Source organism: Acanthisitta chloris, unplaced genomic scaffold, assembly GCF_000695815.1.
Source record: "Acanthisitta chloris isolate BGI_N310 unplaced genomic scaffold, ASM69581v1 scaffold9163, whole genome shotgun sequence".
Lineage (NCBI taxonomy): Eukaryota > Metazoa > Chordata > Aves > Passeriformes > Acanthisittidae > Acanthisitta > Acanthisitta chloris.
In genome coordinates this window covers 709-22,276 of record NW_008666544.1, presented here as the reverse complement: position 1 = coordinate 22,276, position 21,568 = coordinate 709, and the positions used below count along the sequence as shown (strand labels likewise).

The 21,568-nt window shown below is 39.8% G+C and overlaps 1 protein-coding gene across 1 annotated transcript in view; it reads right to left on the bottom strand.

Annotated features, from left to right (window-relative positions):
- LOC103799813 (transcription factor SOX-5-like) overlaps positions 1 to 20,829 on the bottom strand; it is a gene marked incomplete at both ends in the record, with an annotated part of 132,415 nt that extends 111,586 nt beyond the window's left edge. Inside the window, 3 exons of the mRNA XM_009072163.1 lie at positions 4,057 to 4,149; positions 6,380 to 6,552; positions 20,743 to 20,829. Coding sequence (XP_009070411.1) covers positions 4,057 to 4,149; positions 6,380 to 6,552; positions 20,743 to 20,829 — 353 coding nt within the window. The remainder of the gene's footprint in view (positions 1 to 4,056; positions 4,150 to 6,379; positions 6,553 to 20,742) is intronic.
- Between the last annotated feature and the right edge of the window lie 739 nt (positions 20,830 to 21,568).

Sequence of the window (21,568 nt, the reverse complement as noted above, 5' to 3'; positions counted from 1 at the left end):
AAAATTTTGACTAAAAATCAGAACAGTTTAAAAAACAGCATTTGGCCTCCGTTTTGTTTGCCTTCTAATTTTGGAACTTGTAGTGCTCATGGTTTCAGATTTTGCCTGGAAATATGAGAGCTGGAAGTTTACATTTTGAAGAAATGAAAGCTGGCATTTTTGTCATCACATGACTCCAAGAGCTGGGGCTTGAGGGAAAAACATAAAACATTGTCAGGCTTTCTACAAAATTGTGAGATTAGCAGCATCAGTTTTATCACAATTTAGGCTGCAAGGTTGACCTATTTTATCAACAGTGCCCTACTGAATATGAATTGCTTTATGAATTTTAACAACCATATTTCATTTTAAATATAGTTCAATTAAAGTGACATTCGTCACTGAGCTTCAAAGCAAACTATTCAATCATCATCCTGAGCTAGACTTTTTCTCTGAGCAAGTGCAAGAAGTGAACTGCACGACCCCTCAAAACTTTGTGTCTTAGACACCCTCCACAGCAGAACACCACACACGCTCATTTCCTGTCCTGGAGACTAGAGCTTGGTATCATGAGAAAGGAGCAAGGACCCTTCCAAGTTTCCTTTGCTCTCTGCCCACCTGATGCGACAGCTACAGAGCCACAGACTTCACCATGGTCTAGAGAAAGGGCACCAGGAAGTAAATTGTGGCCTCACAAAAGATGAGGAGGTCATCAGGAGAGTTCTCCTGAAGCCTTGATGGACAAAACTAGATTTAATCCAAGAATTTGCTGAGCTGAACTTGGTGTCCGTATGCTCTTTCCTCAGCCTGTTCTACAGCTGCAAATCACTACAGAGTTGTTCTGAAACACAGCCTGAGATCTTCAGGGCTGCTGGTGCACAAGAGCTGACAAAACATGCATTCCCGTTTCATTTCTAGTAAAATAGCAAGACTGGGGTGTGCAGGCAAGAAGACCCCAAATACTCAGCAGGCAGAAACAGCGAAAGTGAAAAGCTTTTCAACACACATACACACCAAGAATAAACAGAACAGAAAGCAGTGTGCATGGGAGGATGCATTCCAAAGTGGCATACAATCAGATGGGGGGAGGTTTAGTTAATTATTCAGAGAAACTCAAACCTCTTCACAAATTAGGTCTAGAACACCCTGAAAAGTAAAAAAAAAGAAAAAAAAAAAAAACACAAAAAAAAAAAAAATTTGCCAAAACACAAAATCCCATCTAAATCACATTTCAGCACTTTTAGATCATACAGACTCTCAAATTTAATCCAATCTCCAACTTTTCTCCAGCTTAGCATGATCTCTTTATTTAACTCTCTGTACGAAGACAAACTGTTTGTCTTCTGTGTTAGTGACACCTCCTTCCAGTTAATTCAGAAGAGATGGACTTGGAAAAGACAAAATGCCAGTTAGAGATTCATGTGCCAGGTACTCTTGCCTAAGCTCCAGTAACTAAAACATCTTTCTTCAGCATCGGAGAAGCAACTAGTTTAACTGAGCTGTAGTTACACCCAGTACTTGCAGTCCTCTAAGGAGGAGAGAGACGTCGCAATCTCTCCCTGGTTAAGCGTTGTGTGTGTATCAGTGATTGTGTCATGGGGTAAGGAGAGAGGGAACTGTTTCCAAGTTAGCACACTTAGAGAAAGGACTCATAAATCATGGGGTCAGTCAGGTTGTGCCTTTTTTTTTTAACCTTAGGGTATTATGTTTTCAATACAATATTTCAATAGTGCTTTTTTTCTATGTAATAATTTATCTAGAATTATGGCACCTCTTACCAGCTTAGAAAAAACTGGCTCAAGTAAAAAGATTCCTTTGTCATAAACAGGTTGTGTTCGTAACTGCAGCCTAATCATTCAATTGCACATAAGTCAAATAGTTATCCAGACTTTGTAGGAATATTTCCCTGTCAATAAATCTAGTGCTATTTAAAAACCTCAGGCCAATGTGACAGAAGCCTGTTAAGATTAATTAGGGGAAGGTCAGAAAAGCTGAACTCACTGCTACATTCATGTCACAATTTTGTTCTACCTACCATAACCTGATTGTAAACTCACTGACCATTTTAAACATGGGCATGTTAGGGTGACTTCATTTTCTTCATTTATATACAAAGGAAGATTGCATCAAGAATTGTTTCTTCTCTAACCGTCAGCTAATTGAGGAGAAACGTTTTGCTTTGTATTCACTATCGATAAGGATTTTTCTATTTCTAAATGTTCTTTCCTATCAGTAACTTCACAGTTACTGGACTGCAACTGGGGGTCCTGAGACTTAAGGACCATACAGGCACAGAACTGTCCAGACTGCCTGCACAGTATAATCAAAATTTCAATACAAACAGATCTTCTCTGTGGGAAGCAGAGGACATATTGTCTCTCTGCCTGTTCAATTCTTGACCTTTATCGTCTGACCATCCCAAAGGAGGGTGCCCCAAATCTGATGGGGTTTGTGTGAAGTGGATCCTAGAGGTGAAATTCTGACCTCAGCAGGGACAATATTTCATCCCAAATCCCTTGAGACAGACCTCCAAATCATTTCTTAGGCTTGCAGCTTGTATCAGATGGTAGCTAGCTGACTTTCATTTACTACTGGCTTAGGTCAAACTTGGACCAGGGATCAAGAGATGAAAGGCTCTATATCTCATTATCAATAATCAGTGTTCTCCACTACCCTAAAAACGACATACTTCATTCTTATCTACAAGGCCTTAAAACTTAAAAGGGCTGGGGTCAAATTATGTTACTCCAATTTATTTTTATTCACTGCTTATAAAACAACTTGCTCTCTCACTGCCATAGCTAAATGCTAAAAATGTAAATATTTTCCTTGCTATTGTAGAGGTTCTAATATTGTTTTTCTTTTAAAGTCTTACTAAAGATGCAGCAATAAATAAAAAACCCTCCCACACACAAATTAAAGAAGGGAAAGAAAAGTGCACAGGTCAAGGCCAAACCAGGCCTTACCATTCTGAAAATTATTTTCAGCAAAGCACATCTTGTATAAAAGTTGCCTACAAAACAGAGGGGTGGACCTTCCCCAGAAGTTTTTTGTAGCTACACAACTCCTGATACTGACAGAATATCCTATGTAGTGATGCAGTCACTTTTTCTGCTAGTGTGAAGCCACACAACTCCTCTGATTTTGCTGGAATTAAGTTTTCTTAGACAAGTTACAGTCAATAATGGTCAATAATTTTAGGCAACTAATTCTGAAATACTAAAGAGAACCTTTGAAGGAAACTTCTGTTGTTACTGAACAAACAGAACATAGTATCCACTTCCACAGTGACTTGCAATGCTCTATACATAATTGCATAAACAGCCAGTGATTTTACCATGATCCTAGACATGTGTAAGATGTTGAACTCCTCTGTTTTTCTGCGAAAACCTTCACAGGCAAACTGATTTGTATTGTTCCCAAAACAGGGACATGCATATATGCATGTGGCAGAAAAGTAAGGAAATACAGTCAGTGGCATGAAAAGAAACTTCTGAATACATTAAGGAAGAATGAGGTTAAATAAAGTTTACTGGTTATTATGGGTTAACAACTTTTTCCACTACTGGGAATAAACCTGTAGATACCTAAAACCTACACAGTTGCTCTCCTGAACCTAACAACCTTTCGACCAGTTTCTCATTCAGACAATACTTCACACAAAATGTTGAATATTACCAGACTTCCAACACCTGGGGCAGAGGGGAGGAGATACACTTGATTATCAATCCCTGAAGAGAACTGCTCCAGCAAAACCTCAAAACCAGAGTTGTAGGACAGCAATTCCAAACCATCTTTTTCTGGCAACACTTTTGGCACTCCTGATGAAGGAGTCCTGCAAACCCCTGCTTGCATGACCAGCTTCTCTCACATCTGCTTCCTGATCCTATAGGAACTGTGCTAATCATACAAGGCCTTCCAGAAACTGACCTTATTTTTCTTAATGACAACTAAAATCCTCATGTGTTTCCAAAACCAAGATGTAAGCCATCTGCAGAGATTCTTACAGAAACTATGGCAATAATGGCTGAGGGGAAGTGTGGGGAAATGAAAAGGAGAAAAGAGAGGTAACAGGGGCATGGGAGGAGACGCATCTCTGACCTGGATCTGTTGCTGAAGAAGGTTAATTTTGTGTTGCTGCTGCAGGAGCTGCTGCTGTTGTCTTGCAATCTGTGGATAAATTGCACAGAAGAAACATCAGAGATATATCAACATTCCTGGAGTGGGTACATACCAAACTTCCACTCTGCTTGGTTCTTTAAACCTCTTTATTAAGATAAGAAACCTTCGAGTGTGGGTGGCAGCAGCCTGGACTGCCGCTGAAATAAGGGGCACATGTTCAGGAGCAATTCATAGCCAACCCAAGTGTGAAAGGGAATCTTATGGAAAATGTTGTGCTGAGTATCAAGAGAAGGACTGATGAAAAAATCTGTCTGAAATGGCACTGCTGAAATTCCCCAGGAGGAGGAACAATACTGGCAGAGAAACTGGAAAATAGTAGAGGAAGGCAGAAAAACCAAAAAGAAAGGTAGGATGGCCAGTAACACTCTCCTTATGCTTGGCACCACCTGTTCAAAAACTCAAAAAAAAATGGAAATCTGACACCTTGGAGGAAGGTATTAGTGCATGCATTTTTTTTTGATGCAGAAACAGGCACAACAAGACTGGAAGTGAGTCTGGGAAAATCACTGACTTCGATATGTGTATCAGCTGCAAGGAACTAAAGGGGCAGTGCAAGGCTACACAGCTCAACACTGCATCTGGTTTATGGAAGTTGATGGAATCATCCTAAGTCTCCTCTGAAAGCCATGGGCATTTTCCATAAGGACTTCCATCTTCCCTCTCCACTGGCGAAATGATTTGGAATCCTACTGTAGACACATTTTACACACAGTGAAGGAAAAAACACAGACACTAACAAAACCAAATTAAGAGTTCTGAGAGGCTGAATTGAGATAAACCATTATATACCTCAAACTTAAAATGCAAATTTGAAAAACTTTCATTTGAGTCATCACAAAAGCTCTGCTCTCATGAACAGTGAGCACAGCAGTACAAACATCAGAAAGAGCATTGCTCTTCCACTGTGGTATGTGTACACAATCTCAGGGTCAGATGGGAACTTATACATACTTACTGGGAGGAATTTTGTGCATTCTTCCCCTTAGGTATTTTCTTTTACTTCTATTATTAGACTATTAGCATAAGAAACACTCGCTCATAGTTAACTCCACATCTAAAAGATTAAATAAATGTTTTCTTGCTGGAGCCTTTCAAAGCAACTGAAATAATTTTTATCAATATATTTTTTCAAAGTTGGGCTATTTTACTTTCTATGTAATGCAGAAATATGAGCAATTAAAAGAAATCCTAGTTATCCTAATAATAATCCTGAAGGAATTCTTACTGCATTTTTCCATTCTCTCAGTTTTCTTTTTCACTTTCAGATGATTCTGCCATCCTGTAGCTGTAGTGACTTAAAAAGTTAGGGCAGAGGAAACAGCTCATACAGGATGTCTCCTCGTGAATGGATCTTGCCAATTCCACCTTCACGCCTTCACCATATAAAGAACAGCATGATACAAATTTTCTAGCTTAATAGGTAGGTCACTTCTGTTCTCTCTATGTGGGATTTCAGGACGGGGCCCCAAATTAACATTGCTTAAGATAAAGTTTTTAAATAATCAAAAATAGGGAAAACCAGGCCTAAATGTCTGAAGGCATCAGCAGAGGTTTAGAATCTTAAGACTTGCTTGGGACAACACCAACACTGAGGTATGACAACAATGACAGATTTCCAAGAATTTTGTGAATTTTATAGAATTCACATAGCTGCGATTCTATGATATAAACATGTTCACATGTGAAAACATTTGTATTTTCAGTGAAGGGCATATTTGCAAGAGCTGAAATCAAGCCTCTCAAGTGTAACAGAAAAAAAGTCACACTTGTTCACTGACTTCATATTCTTCTCTGCATTTTTTCCACAATTGGAAAAACCAACCTTTTAATTTCTCACATTACAATGCAAGTGCTGCATTTTGCTCCTTTTATACCTATTCAGAATTACTGAATTCAAGTAGCATTGAAAGATTATTCAGGGGGGCTGAATTTGCCTGCTTATTTACACTTAGTTTAAAAAAAAAATCCACTATTAGGAGAGAATACCTCCAAAATGGAAGGTGTATCTTTACAAGACAAAGAGCATCATTTTATATATTGCAAATCAAGCCACTCTTCCAGTATGTTTTTTCTTCAAACTTTTTCACCTAGCAAAACAATTGGAAAAAACAAATGTAGGTGTCAAGCGAATTTTAGTGTATGAACTCTAAAAGATAAACTACTGGAAAGTCGTCCTAGAAAACGATTTAAGCTGAAAGCCACTATAATAATCACTCACCTGTTCCTGTTGCTGCTTAGCCAGCTCCATTTGCTGGCGTTGTTTCTCGATCTGTGATGCAGCCAGCTTCTTCTGTTCATCATGAGCTGCTAGCAGCTGTTCTCGCAAACTGGTCAGCTGATTGATCATACCCATGAGCTGCCTTTCTTTCTCAGCAAGGCTTTCTGGAGTCCCTGGGCATCATATGGTGGGAGAAGAAAAAAAAAGGGGTAAAGAGAAGAGAGGAAATTTAGAGCTAGCCAGGATTTTATTTTGCAGCTTTACTGTAAGCAAAGTTTGAGCAGAACCAAAGAGCAGCAGCATATTGCAAAGTACTACATACTAAGACCTGCTCCTCTACAGGAAAATGAGCCATGGAGGATAATTCTGAACACAAGCTTTTAGCTGGTGTCCCCCTTCAATGTTCCCTTGCCCTTTTATCTACTTGCCATTGCCTTTTTATCAGATTAATCCGGGGAAAAAATACTGCCTGTTTTGAAAGATTTTCAAGTTTTAAACACCATTTACATTTCCTGTGGATCAAACCCAACACTTCCAGTTTTGAATGACAATTATATTTTTGTGAGAAATTTATGATAAAGATACAATTTCTGTAGGTGCCAAAGCATTGATTTAAGGTGTGTATTAACATCCCTCTATAACCAAAAGGAAGGAGAGAAGTGTCCTGGGTACCTCTCTAGCTGCCCACAGCCTTCTCACTGCTACCAGGACAGCACACAACAGCTGTCAGGATGTTACCTGTAATGGCATCTACAGCTGCCCTGGTTAGGATGAAATGATATGGTATTGAAATTGACAGTAACTACTATCACTGTTGCTGCCACTGATGTGTATTTTCAAAGGAAAAAGTCTTGTATAAACGTATCAGAAAACCTGAGTTAAACTCAACTCACCATCGCTCTCACTTGCACTGTCATTAGATGCTTTTTTTATAGGAGAGTTCAGCAGACACAAACAGAGGAACTCACTGCCTCACTTTCATAACCATTCTCTAAAAATTCTCCTCCTACCCAGAAGGACAGTGGTTATAAGGAATGGGAAGAAAAAATTCCAGGAAAAATCAAAAGCTCTGAATCATACACTATAACAATAAAATGGCACTATTAATACATGCAGGATTGCTTGACTTTGAGTTTAAAAGACCTGAAAATATGTGTAGCAGCTAATCCACAGATATCCCCAATACCACCACACCCTCTCACATGAGTCAGGTCCTATGAAATCCTTTCTTCTAAAACCTTTAGGAAAGGAGTAAGGCTATCAGTGTCTATGCCTCCTCTGAAAATAGCCTGCTTTTCGGACAACCCTGCCATACAAACCTTGCTGAAACACAGGAAGTGTTCTTCTGCCAATGTCACCAGTGCTCTCCAAGTGAAAAAAAAAAAAAAGAAAAAAGAAATTGGCTACTATACCAAACATGTTCCTAGCCAACTATCAGTCAGACATGGAAAAGAGCTACTGGTAATAGCTCATTTAGTCTACCCCCCTGCCAGTGCAGGAATGTTCCCTACAATATATTTACTACAGCTTTCTAGATTGGATTGAAATGTCTGAAATGGTGAATCATCTACTGCTTGCTTTGGAAGACTGTACCACAGCCTTAGAGGTGGCACTGGGAGGGCCCTTTGCTTGATAGTTAGCTTAATTTACTTGCACTTAATTCAGCCCTGTGCTCCCAAGCAACATCCCATTTGCTACATTAGCCAAGTCTTAAATACAACCCTTAAATGTATTTGTGGACAGCCATACACAAGTGGGAAACCACAAAGAATCAACATCTACATATAAGGGAAATGTAGCAATTATTTTTTTTATTAAGATGCTAGAGATATCTGTGAAAATATTCTCAGCATATAACAAAGAACTACATCAGAATATTCTCAGATATGGTCTCTAAAAAAAACCTGTGGTACAAGCTGGAAACTTGAGAAACACACTGAAACAGAAACCATAGGACTTTAAACCTGTTCTGTTAAAAGCTGTGAGCAAGAATGGAAGCCAGTGCTAAAACACAAACACTGCTGAAGAAAACACTTCTAACTTACGATTTCCAACATTGGAGACAGAGAACTGCTACAAGTAATGCATTTGCCACTTGGCCATGGAAGTAATCAGAAATTTCTGTTGCCACTCTTCCATTCTTTATTTGTTTTGCCCTGGGAAAAAAGGTGCAGTGTTTCCAATTATTCTAGAAGGCAGCCCTCACCTTGTTGTGTCCATGGCTAGTGTGTGGGTTTACTGTGATGCCCCTCTAATGGAGACTGATACTGCCAGTATAACTGAAACATCTGAAAACTGAATGGGTTTTATTTATTCCAAACTTTTACTGAGGGATGGATGTGTGCATCAGAGAGAGAGGGGGGAAGAAGGACTTAGACAGAGAAGGAATACACAAGATTGGCTCAGTTCTCAAGTAAGGGTAAGCAAAAAGAAATCACTGTCAAATAAACTGTTGGACAAATACACTGACACACATCAAAGGTCTTCAGCCAGTAGTGGTTCATCAGTGTATTTTGAGCTCCTACAGTAGCTTTCAGTTGGGAATCAAAAAGCACTTTGTAAAGTTAAATTAATCCCCACCACACCTCTGAAAGGTGGAAAAATGTTTCCATATGTGTAAACTGACAGACAGAGGGGTCACAGAGCCAGTTACCAACAGCAGCAGAGAAAGCCATGGTGATATCCAGCCCTGTGCGTCAAAGCTCAGGCACAGAACACTCCATGTGCCACCGCCCTGACCATGACACTGAACACCACAAAGCCACAGGGTCATCCACCTACTGTGCTGCTTCTTTAATCTCACTGACCCACAGAGCAGCAAGAAGCTTCTTCCACAGAAAAAGTGCAGATGTATTTGAACCACAAGAATCAAGCAAGTCTGGATGAAGTGCTGCATCCAGCCCTGGGGTCCTCAGCACAGGAAAGACCCAGATCTCTTGGAGCAGGTCCAGACAAGGCCAAGAAGATGATCAGAGGGCTGGAGCACCTCTCTTATGAGGAAAGGCTGAGAGAGTTGGAGTTGTTCAGCCTGAAGAAAGCTCCAGGGACACCTTATAGCAGCCTTCCAGTACCTAAAGGGGGCTTACAAGAAAGATGGGGACAAATCTTTTAGCAGGGCCTGTTGTGATAGGACAAGGGGCAGTGGTTTCAAATTAAAAGAGGGTCAGTTCAGATCAGATATAAGGAAGGACAAGACAAGAAAGATGGGGACAAATCTTTTAGCAGGGCCTGTTGTGATAGGACAAGGGGCAGTGGTTTCAAATTAAAAGAGGGTCAGTTCAGATCAGATATAAGGAAGGAGTTTTTTTACAGTGAGGGTGGTGAAACACTGGCACAAGTTGCCTGGAGAGGTGGTGGATGCCCCACCCCTGGAAGTGTTCAAGGTCAGGTTGGACAGGGATTCAAACAATCTGGTCTAGTGGAAGGTGTCCCTGCACACAGTAGGGGCATTGAACTAGATGACCTTTGAAGGTTCCTTCCAACCCAAACTATGGTCCTATGAACTAGGAGCAAGCAGCCAGTGCACTGAAGTGCCGGTGCAGACGCTGAAGTCGCAGGCACACCACAGCTGTGCAGCTGGGGACAAACCCACCAAACTCAGTCTCTTCACTATTACTCAGTTTTACAGAAAATTTGAGATGCCCCAAGGGGGTGCTTTATGTACTAGCTTACTAAGTACAATGCATCATTCCTTTAGTTTATAAAACTGGACTAGAAGTAGTTTGACAAAAGGCAGACTTCTTCCATTATATTTCTCGAGCAATTTCAGTTTGCTAATAAACCAAAAGGGCAAATTTATCAGCATCAACTTTTTAAAAAAATCTCTGTTGGAGAATACTTTCTGGAAAACATGGCTTAGTAGGTACTTTATTTTCATGTGACTAAGCCATCCTTCCAGCAACTGGAATAGTACTTAATGATCATTTCAATTCTTTAAGGCAATAATTCCTTGCAAAATAAGTACTTGGATAGCTATACTCCCAAGTGACCTGCACAAAACCAGAGGCAAGAGAGATCAGATGTGTAGGTCTACTGGGAAATAGTGAGTTTTGGGGTAGATTTCCCCTTGCCTTACCCACACATCTATATAAGCCCCACTGACAATGAATCACAGACAGTTTTGAGATTTCTTGCAGACAACTGGTGGCTTATAAAAGTGTGAAAATGAGAAAGAAGTACTTGAATCAGACTGGTTTTGCTAATAATGTAAAGTACTTGCATTTAGTTTAAGATATTTTTATGCTACCCTTATTACCTAGCACACCTTTACTAGAATTACTTTCATGGAAACAGCCAACAAAACTGCCATTCCACAGCTGCAACTGCCAATCATAAATTACTTCGTTTGCATAACATATGAAGGCCAAAGGATGCTGAGTTTTATTTATTTAAAGGTGAGGTAAGGGGCAACAGTGGGATCACTACGTAAATACAATCATTGACAGGAAATTTCCCTGATTAAAATGCACTGCAGAGTTAAGAGCTCCAGTTGCCATTTTATATCCTTTTCTAGATGCTGCAGAATGTGGGTAAGCAAGGACAGTGGACTTCTGTCCTATCCTCACTATTTGCTCTCTGTTAACCTGCATGAGATCTAAACCTGTATCATCCTGTGAAGTGTCTTGGCAGCTAAGGGATTTCCATTTTAAGAATTCTGTAGCTTACAAGGCAAAACATGCCAGTATTTTAAGTAACTACACTTAAAGTTGCTTAAATTATGCTACTTCGGAATTAATGAACTATCCTCATGGCTGCTAAGACTGCTAGAACTTGGGAGGCAGTGTGAACCCCCATCCACAGCAGGGACCTTCAGTCACATCATTACTAAACTCACTGAGAGCTGCTCCAAGCAGCACAGAGTTGGGAAAGGTTCTGGAGTTGTCCTGTACTTTACATGTGCTATGCATACAGTTGGAGTGTTTTCACTCAGCCTTGCAGCATGGCTGGGAGAAAAAACCCTCAAGGGTCCATTACTGCAGTGTACAACTTGACAGCTAGCTATAGACCACTTCACACAGGTATTGAGTGAGGAGTAAGAGGAGAGTGGCTTACATCAATGACTGCCTCAAAAATTACTCTTAATTACTGTCAGATCCACAACAAATAGATACTGTAGATTTTATGTTTAACAAAGCTTTTAACCACCAGGCCACCTGCCTTTCAGGAGACTGCTGTAGGTACTCATACTGTTCTCTCTGTGCTCTATCACTGCAATGGCAAAACGTGGATTTTTCACAACTGATCAAAACAACTTAGGCAAAGGAGCACCAAAGTACACTCTCCAGGTTGATACACTGAAAGGCCCAGGAAGAGACGCTTTCCAGATGTGTCAGCTTCTTCTCTGTAACCACGAAAAGAGATTCAGGAAGGAAAAAAAAGCATGTTTGTGGATGCAACAGCCACAGCAGATGGCAATAAAAGAAGACTCAAATTAGTGGCATTCTGTATCGCCAAACCTAAACTTCATCTCAGATCAACACTATCCATAATAGTGTTTAAGTAGTAAAAGAAATTTACTCAAATGTGAAATAAACTATTACACATTCTTAGTTCTGATTCACAGTCTCAGACTGGCAGTGACAGTAACATTTTAATAAACATTAGAATGAAGACACCAATATGACCAAATGACACACTTAAAGTGAGAAAACGAACAGGAGAAACCTTGGCATATCCACCCAAAACAGAACCAAAGCAAAAAAAAAAAGGCAGAGAAACCGCTTTTGCGATCAAAACAGTAAATACTTTATTATAATTTATTAGACAGAATGAGAATGTAAATGAGAAATTAGGAAAGCCAATATTTTCTTTAACAGACATTTTAAGCTTTTGCTGCAAATGCTCAGGCAATGAGAGCGTTTGCTCGCAGCCAGCCTACAGATCCTCTCGCACCCGGCGCGTTCTGCAAGGGCAGAGCCGCGCAAGGCTCTCCCCAATCCCTCTGACACGTCTGCATGAAACTGCTGGGAATGGTGCACACTCACACACACCCACAGACAGGGAAATTTATCCACCAAGTCAGTTTCCTATCGAAGTAATTACGTAAATAGCGTTTGAACTGTCAGCATCTGTCTTTCAAAGAAAAATCAAAGAAAACAATGTGAGAGTACAAAGCCTGGAAGACACAATAATATTGTATTATGTTCATATCATTAACTACGGTTACAAAAGAAAAAAAAATCCTCCTGTATCTACAAAGCTTTGTAGGGGGGAAAAGAACCCCAATATTAAATGGAGATAAGAATATTTTGAAGTACTCTGTATTCAAATAATGTTAAGATGCATAATAATAATTAGAGCATGCAGTATAGAGCATATTTTAATTTCAAAGCAGTAGTTAATTGATCTTCTTAAACACTGTCTGCAGGTAGAAAGGTAATAGTATGCATTACTTTCTGTAAGAGGAAACTGAGGCATGTAGTTTTTAGCAACTTGCCTAAAGTCATTCTTAACTTTATGTGGTGTAGGAGGTTTTATTGCTGGCCTCGCTGAAGTCACCAGCAGAATTATTTCAGCAAGGCCAAGAATTTCCCCACTGACTTTAAGAGGAATACATGCTAAATAGGTAATGAAGTCTGTGCTTGACCCAGTTGGATACCAGGTAGGGTTCCAGCCAAAGGGACCCTTATGAATGAACCAATTATTGACATCATCCAACTAACCAAGCAACAGAACCATGCCACAACAGTTTCTGTGTAACTTTACTCTGATGTAACAACAGTGCAACAAGGACTTAGCTACAACCCATACATGAGCTAAAAACTGAGTCACTTCCAAGTATTTCCTGCAGTGGTGTGTTTTTTCAGTAAGATTTTTAAGCTAGGGAACATTACAGTTTTGATACAAAAATGAAGGAGAGCAGAGAAAGATGTTTTTCAAACTGCACAGCCTATTAACTAAGCTGTCCTCAGAAGAATTAAACTCCTACCAGCACTAACTGTATTACATACAAAGAATAAATAAAAATACCAGCAGCCTGTAAAATAAGTATCTTTACTTGAGGATTTTCTTCCAGCATCTTTTCTTCAGAGTATCATTCTCATCCCATTGTCAACTCTTTTTTTCCCCCACTCCTCGCCTCAGTTTTAACCTTGCTACATTAGAAATCCAAATCCAACATTACTCGGCTCACTAAGGAAACCAGGGAAGTAAAACAGGCCGCCTAGTCGTCTTCTGCTTTAAAGCAAACTAATTTTTGTCATGAAAAAAAGCTATTTTTAACATAAATTTCAAGAGGAGTATTCCCCCCTCGCTGCACAGACAGCCGTGGAGCTGACATCACCTGAAGTCGTATATGTGAGGCAATGGGAGCTGATGTTACGTGCCTTCAGGAAACATAGTCTGATAAACAGATCTAACTGCCTGAGGTAAGTTCAGAATTTCAGCTCTTCTTTCCTCTGTCTTTGAACAGAAATGTCAAATGTTTCTGACCAAATACTTTAAATTATGTACTTGCTGGTATGTGTCGGTGGGTGGACGTGGGTCTGTGCTCGTGCACGTGTGCAAACTCCCTTGATGCTTCCCTAATCAATACTTCAGAGAGTGTTTTATTATGGACTGGCACATAGCTTTTCAGGCCAGTAAATCCTGCAGCTGTCAGGACATAAACATCTGAAAACTGGCATTTTTCATTAAGTATTTAAGCCAATTTTGCTACACAATGACTGCCATCACTTACAACTACCCACCTTGCTAAATTAAATTACTTCATCTGATTGATATGGGAAGTCAGCATAATAAAAGAAAACTTTCTGACTGCTTTTCACTCAGCAAGCCACAGCCACCAGAAAGAGAAACAAGGAAAGGAAAAGCGCAGAATTCAAACTGATTAGTCTGTACCTATTGATGTAATGAATCTTCTCTGCCTGACAAATAAAAATCCTTTTTAGAACAGCGAGAGAGAAGGAAGTTATTTCAGCAGACAGACAGTCTTAATCTTTCAGGTTTGAGTGGAAGACTGCAGCATGAATAAAAACAAATTATGAACAATTACCATCTTTTGCCATTACCAGCCTCAAGAACTAATATTCTGTGGGGACAAAAAGCTCAGCTGTCTGCTCCATAACAGACCAGCACATTACTGTTTCACAATGCTGGAAAGAAGCTGTCACTGAGTATTCTTTATTTGCTGTCAGAAGAAAGTTTTGGTACAGCAGACTGCAAACAAAGCTTGGTATTCAACCAGGTTAGCAACTTATTGTCAAGGTTACAAAAGGAATAGACAACATTTGTATTGAGACTATTTCTCAGAGGTTATTCATTGTTTTACTGTCTAGACAACAAGCCAGAACTAGGCTAGAGAAATAGCATTTGCTGCTGGAATTTTATGCAGCAGCAGGAAAAACAGTAAAAAATATGTGTGTGTATGTATATTTGTATTGCTTTGACAAACTGGTAGTTGTAGCTCAGCAACATTCATCTCTATCAGCACATCTTTTAAGTAATTTTAGTACAAAGAAGCACTGCTTTAGGTCCCTTTTGTCATCCAACCCTCTGAACTACTTTCAAATAAAGTGGTTTGGCCTCCATATGTTCAAAGAAAATAAAGTCATTGGCTACTTCGATTAGTTCAATTTTTATTGTATTTTCTCTATTAATATTCACTTCTTAAAAGTTGCATTTGACTTAATCAGAACCTGATTTTTTTCTGATCAAATTAAGTACCTTTATATACAAAAATATAAATCCGGAACATGCCTCAATTTGCTGCTTTGCCACAAATTCACCTTTTTTTGCATTTTATATGCTTTAAAAAAAGATTCCTCTAACCCTCCTACCACAGATACTACTGTCAACTGACCTCCTGGTTCTAGGGTGAAATAGGAGCAGCTCCATCCAGTCAAAGTCTCCATCTCAGGCTTGGATTTGGCCTGAAAGCAGTTCTGCGTTGGTGTGGCTCAGTTGGCACTGGCTACTTCTCTACAGCTTGAGAGTATCATATTGCCTTGTGATCAACCTCCACTCTCTTGGCAGCTGCCAAATTTCCTCTCAAAACTTAGGATTCCCTGTGTGCCACTGGGCAGGTTGCCCCCCAGCCCAGCACTTTTGAAATATTAACAGAGGACTAAAGCTCAATGTTAGCAAATTGCTACTACTAAAACATGAAAAAAAAATATACACAGAGAAGAAGATGTTAAGTAGGTTGCAATAAATACTGAATTTATCCCAGTTAAAAGCCAACAACCCGACACATCTTACCTCCTCCACTTATGACTCTCTCACCCTCCTTCTCTCCCCACTCCAAATACAATACTATCCACAAAAAATAAGGCAAAACATCCACATCTGACACAAGTTTGCAAACATTTTTCTACAATTAATTTGCAAATGCAAAATTCACACAGCTCCTAAGAAAGTGTGCAGCTTTCACACATCTCCTGGGGATCTGCGCTGTATTAGTCAGAGGTTTAAACCCAGTGTATTCCCCATGAATAATCTTTCTCCCCTTCCCCCCTCCTTCCTCCTGTCCACATCTAAATGCAGAATCCCCAGCTCCCTTGTCTTCAGTTTACAGATTATGCGATCCAAAGTGTCACTCACTGGATTACTGCACATAACCTGAGCACTACCCGAAGCTTACTTGTCTTCAACTTGTCCAGCATTACTTAAATGGAATTATCCGTCACAATCCATATCCCGAATCTGCATAGCCCACTTATCTCAAGATTCTGTGTGTCACCTACCAGATTATCCGTTTTAATCCATACATTGAATCTACATAACATATGTCTTTAATTCATGGGCTCTGATGAGCTATAGTATCGCTGAATGGATTATTTCTCTTTATCCATTATTGGCAGTCCTAAAACCGTTCACTGCGTACTCTCTCATGCCCCATCTTCCCAACACATAAGCAAAATCAGAGTCTCCAGCAAACACAGCTCTATCACATATCAAACACAGCCTGATATAATACCTGCACTGATATTCACGTAACTTGGAACCCAGTTTCTTGCACAAAACAAATGTCTGTGTTATCGTGAATTAAAGATTAGGATTGCTAGGCTAATCTTGCTTTCAATTACACTCATAAATCTGTGGTTACTCCAGTACAGTCTTTGGAGTCACCTAGATTTAAGTGGATACAGCTAAGAGCTGATTTTAACCTAATGACAATCCCTTTCACAGGGAGTGCAGAAAACACTTCACCTGAGTTGTTTACGAACTAACCTGCACAATAGAAAAACGTTTTCAAACAACAACAGAAAAGTATCAGGTTCAGGCTTGCCCAGTCTTTTTGAGAGATTCAGGCGCAATCACTGTTAACAATGTGTTCCCTTCAACAGAAAACCAACTCAGAAAGACTGGAAACAAAAGTCTGTTTAGCCTTTTGTTCCACACACCCATTCAAAATTAGCTAAATGGAGAACATACAAAATATGCATTATTATTTCTTGACAACTCTCAATAAACGAGAGATGGACAAGATTAGCAGAAAGGCTTTGTGCACATGGGGGAAGTTTCAAAAAGAGTTCTCATCATGGTTAAAGCTGCCTCACTCACATCAGTGCTAGCAAAGCTGTGCACCTCATGATGCACCTGGGGGCCAGCACCACTCCCTGAGGTCTGCTCAGAGGAGGCTCAACGCCAGGGATACAGAAACTTCATGGTATTTTTCTATATGTATGGATGGCCACTGATCTTTAAGGGCATGGAACTGTATTTTTATACCTTTTCCTATTCACCCTACACGCTCTGCATCTGCTGCTTTGGAGGACAGCAACTACTTTCACCCTGCAATGCACAGCTATCAGGCAGCTACACTGACAGCAGAAAGGAGGTATAATTTTCCTTCCCGTAGATGATCGGTTTGAGACCTGAAGTTCTCTCTGCTCCACTGAATCCAATAAACTGCATTATCCATGAATAATCCAGAGGCCTTCTGAGCCCTGTTTTTGAATATGATGGATATAAGTAAGTTTGAACAGGCTTTAAGCAATTCAATATACAGTTTTACAGCTTTACTTTCAAATACTTCGATTTAATGGCATGTTTTGTGGGCTTTACTATAGAGGGACTTGTTTTGAACAGTGCAAAAACTCCACGGATTTCAAAACAGAATTTAAGAAATCTCTAGTGCCAAACTTGCAATATTTATTTAGTCCCAGACTAAACAAACAAACAGAACCAAAAGAGGCATTTGAGTTAAAACTTCTATGGCTACGAAAGGTTCTAGATTTTTCCCCGTTTTAAGAATATCCCTTTGCAGTACCTTTCAGTGAAGCCCTGGAATAAAATGACACAATTCCTTTTCCATTAGTAATGGGATGTATATAGATCCTTCTAACTGTGATCTTGGAAGTTTGCAGCTGGATCTCTGCAAATTCTCAGAGATGGTTCTCCCATTTTGTAGGCGTGCAGACGAAGAAAGGGCTTAAAGTAGCTGCTCAAGGTAACAAAGCAACTAAGAGGAACAACTGAATACAAAACGTGGCAGTCTGGTGACTTCCAGCCATTCACCAACTCCCCTAGCTTTAATAAAATATTACTGCTTTCTAACTTAAAAGAAATCACACTAATAGAAAATAAAGTCTTCCGCTTCATCTCCTTTTCTTTTAATCTCTCCCAGAGAATAAAACTCAATGGTAATAACACAGACTTGGGCATTAACAATATGTAGCCTAGTGCTGAGACTTTAGCACATGACGTACTAAAACTCCCCCAGATCTAATGAAAAACACAATGAAATTTTGAACAGTTCAATGGAAAAAACTACTCAGTGCATAAGACAGTTGGGCAGTACAGCTTCTAGTGCTGTCCACATTCCAGGGAGTATTAATAATAAGACACTACTTATGTGGGGTTTCCAAATATCACTAATAGAGAAAGGGAGGGAGGAATGCAGCTGCCAGGCCAAATATAGAGGGGAAATGAATTAAAAAATCACAACTAGAAAACTTAATAACTCTGTGTTTCTATAGAAGGACAAAAACATTTTCTAGCATAATATATGTGTGTCTGCACACGCGTACGTGAGTCCAAAGCAGCTCAACTTGCACACCTTTCATGTTGCCTCACTAAAAACAGCTGCAATACAGCTGAGCCATTGTTTGTTGGCCGCTCATGGCTGGCGGTGCCATGAAAACCGCATTCCTGGGCACTAAATAATCAGCCTGCCTGACCCCCCAAGAACCTGTAAGTCAAATTCATTTACCCCCAGAGGGCAACGCTCTATTGTATCCTCCCTCCTTTCTAGCCACCTAGGAACAATGGACAATAATTGCAACTGTCACGGCAGTCAGTAGGAAAAATAAACCAGTGCCTGTTTTCACAGCTTACTGCCAAACCTGATCCAAACACCTAATAACCATGCCCCCAACCATAGAACCACAGTCACACTAAAAAGCCTCAGATGTGAGGCTTTTGAACAGAGCTGCAGAACAATAACTCGACTTGTGTTCAAAATATGAAGCTAAAAAACAAAAATTAAAGCAAAGAAAACTCTTCTTTGAGGCTGTGCTGTTGCTCCCCATCCTCCCCCCCGGGCAAGACTGAAAGGACTGTTGAATTTCTCTCATGCTAGCATATAGCTGGCTGCTGCCGCTTTCAAGTCTAGCTTTGTGAAAGGGAAGGAGAGGAAGGGAGAAAAAAGATTGCCCTGCACAGAACAAGATCATAGGCACTGGGAACAGACGGCCTCCTCAGCGCACAGCACTTTTCAGAGCAGCTTTACCGAGTCTAAAAGCAGAGGAGAATCACTGCGAGTCCTTCTAAAGGCTCCAGAGAAGCAAGAGTTAAAGAGGCTCCAGACAACGTGAAATACACACCCAAAAGCGGGTATGAAAGACGCCTGTGTACTTTGGGCCTGAAACATCTTAAAGACTCATCAGCGCATGGCAGACGATGATGTTGTTTTAAAACAATAGGCTTTTAAACCCCAGAACTGCCAGGTAAGCCCAGTGGCTGCCCTTCCTCTTTATGACCTGTTGCTTTACACACATTGGAGAGGGAATAAAGAACCCAAGGTTTGGCCCTCTGTTATAACAATAATCGTATCTCAGCCTATTGGGGACTGGAGCACTGTACTTTGTTATAAAGTTATTCTACATATGCAATGAACATCTACTTTTGAATTACAGCCTCCCAGGGAGAAGCCAGGGGAAGCCAGTGGCATACTTTCCTGCTTGTGTAAGTCAGTGGACTAGTGCAAACTACTGTCAGTGGTTTATCGGTGACAAGCTAGAAGGCACATATAATTAAAATAACACTATCTTTGCACATGCACCAATACAATAACCTCTGAGAGCATGTCATGCTGCATGCTTTACTGCATACTACCCACCTCTTGCACAGAAGGTCCTTAAACCTGTCAGGCATGAGGTGTGGGAGCTTGCCTGAGTGAGGATCTCTGTATCAGGGACAGCGTTAGTAAGCAAACATACCAAAAATAATGGAGAGGAATGAAATCCAGTTTATAAACATAAAAGAAGGGTTTAATTTTAATCTCATTCGACTTTCACATTTCCAAAACAACATTGGCTTGGATTTTGCTACTCCAGATGTACATTGATATAAATGGGAGAAGAATCAGAGTCACTGTTTCTTTTCAGAGTGATAATGGCTGCTCTGAAAACTTGTAATTTTTGACACGTGTATTTTGAGTCAGTTCCTCATCATAAGCACTGCAGAGGAATTATAAAAAATATTAAATTACATGAAAACAAACAACTACAGGTTCCCTAAAATGACCTCACATATATAAAATGGGGAAATATCTTGGCAAAGCAGAAGCTACTGCTGCTGGAGAGTGGTCAAATTTTGTCATTTTCCTTCTGGAGTAGGGCTTTAAAAGAACATGCTTTAGTGCACAGATGTTGTACGCTGTCTTTTAAAATCTGCACTGGCTAATTTCAGTACCTAGAGGTATCATTACACAAACTTTGCTCTTTTTATTTTTTCCTACGTGCAAAGAAAAAAAAAAGTTGGAAAAAAAAAAAGCAAAAAAGATCTACATCATCAAAATCTGTCCAAAAATTAACAAGGAATTCTGATCACCCTCAGATTTCAGAAGCTGAGCTCTGCTATACTCAAATACTACATATGTTTGACACATGAACTGACATTTTTTTCCACCAACCCAGCAATCCACATCCAGAGGATGTGTTCATTTACAGCACAGAACGATATATGCAACAAAAGCTTTACATTAAGCTCGCTCACTCAGGGCAATATACCATTTCACTGATTTATATACCATTTCACTGATTGATATTATCACAGATGGGAGCGCATACATTTCATTTAAACCCCAAATTACCACGTTTGAAGGGGAGGGGAAGAGGAGCAGACAAACAAAGTTCCATAAAGCCAGTGGTATCTGTATATTCATTCGCAATTTCCTTTAGCACAGAAACAGCGTTTACCTTTTATTTCTCCAAAGTTCCCTGATCCCATGGCAAGAAGCTTGTCTTTCCAGTCCTTTGATAGTAGCTTTTCAATACTGGGAGTTTCTGAGTGAAGGGGGGGAAAAAAAATGTAAGCAAATCAACATGACTGTCTCCACAATAGAACTCATTAAAAGTCTATCTGCTAAAAATAAGGCCAACCCTATTCTGGGCCCCAGTTCGTAATGACTTCATCAACAAACTGATAAGAGGGGAGGGAAGAGAAAAAAAAAAAGAAAAAAAAAAAAGAATGTGTTTTGTCACCTGCTGTTTCAAAACCATTGGCTTTTTCCTCTAGTGGAACAAAGCTCCGGTAATTCTGTATGACAATGGGCACATATAAACCTGCAGTTCATTGTTTTTCAATTTGGTGAACAAGTTGCTGCCTATAATGGATGCCTGTCAGTTTCTGGGTGTTAGTCTGCAGTCAAAAAATAATTATGTTGATAAAATGCGGAGTAAAGAGAGAGAGAGAGTGAGAGAAAGAGAGAGAAGCAAAGAATTAGCTCCTAAATCTGCTACATGTAATTATATCCCTCTGAGTCTTTACAATTACATCCACTTTATAATGTGTGTTTAAACATCGTGTGGTGGTAACCATACTGTGGAAAGATTTTTCCGGTAACACGCACATTATAAATAATAATAAAAAGTTGGGTTTGAAAAAAAGCTTTAAAAGATTGCAAAATCTAGAGGGAGAAAAGGCATTGCTTAGAATGGAAACCCATTATTTGCTCATTTCAGATCCTATCACTTCCTTTAAAAATAAAATAAAATAAAATATATTTGTGCAGCATTTCCAGGA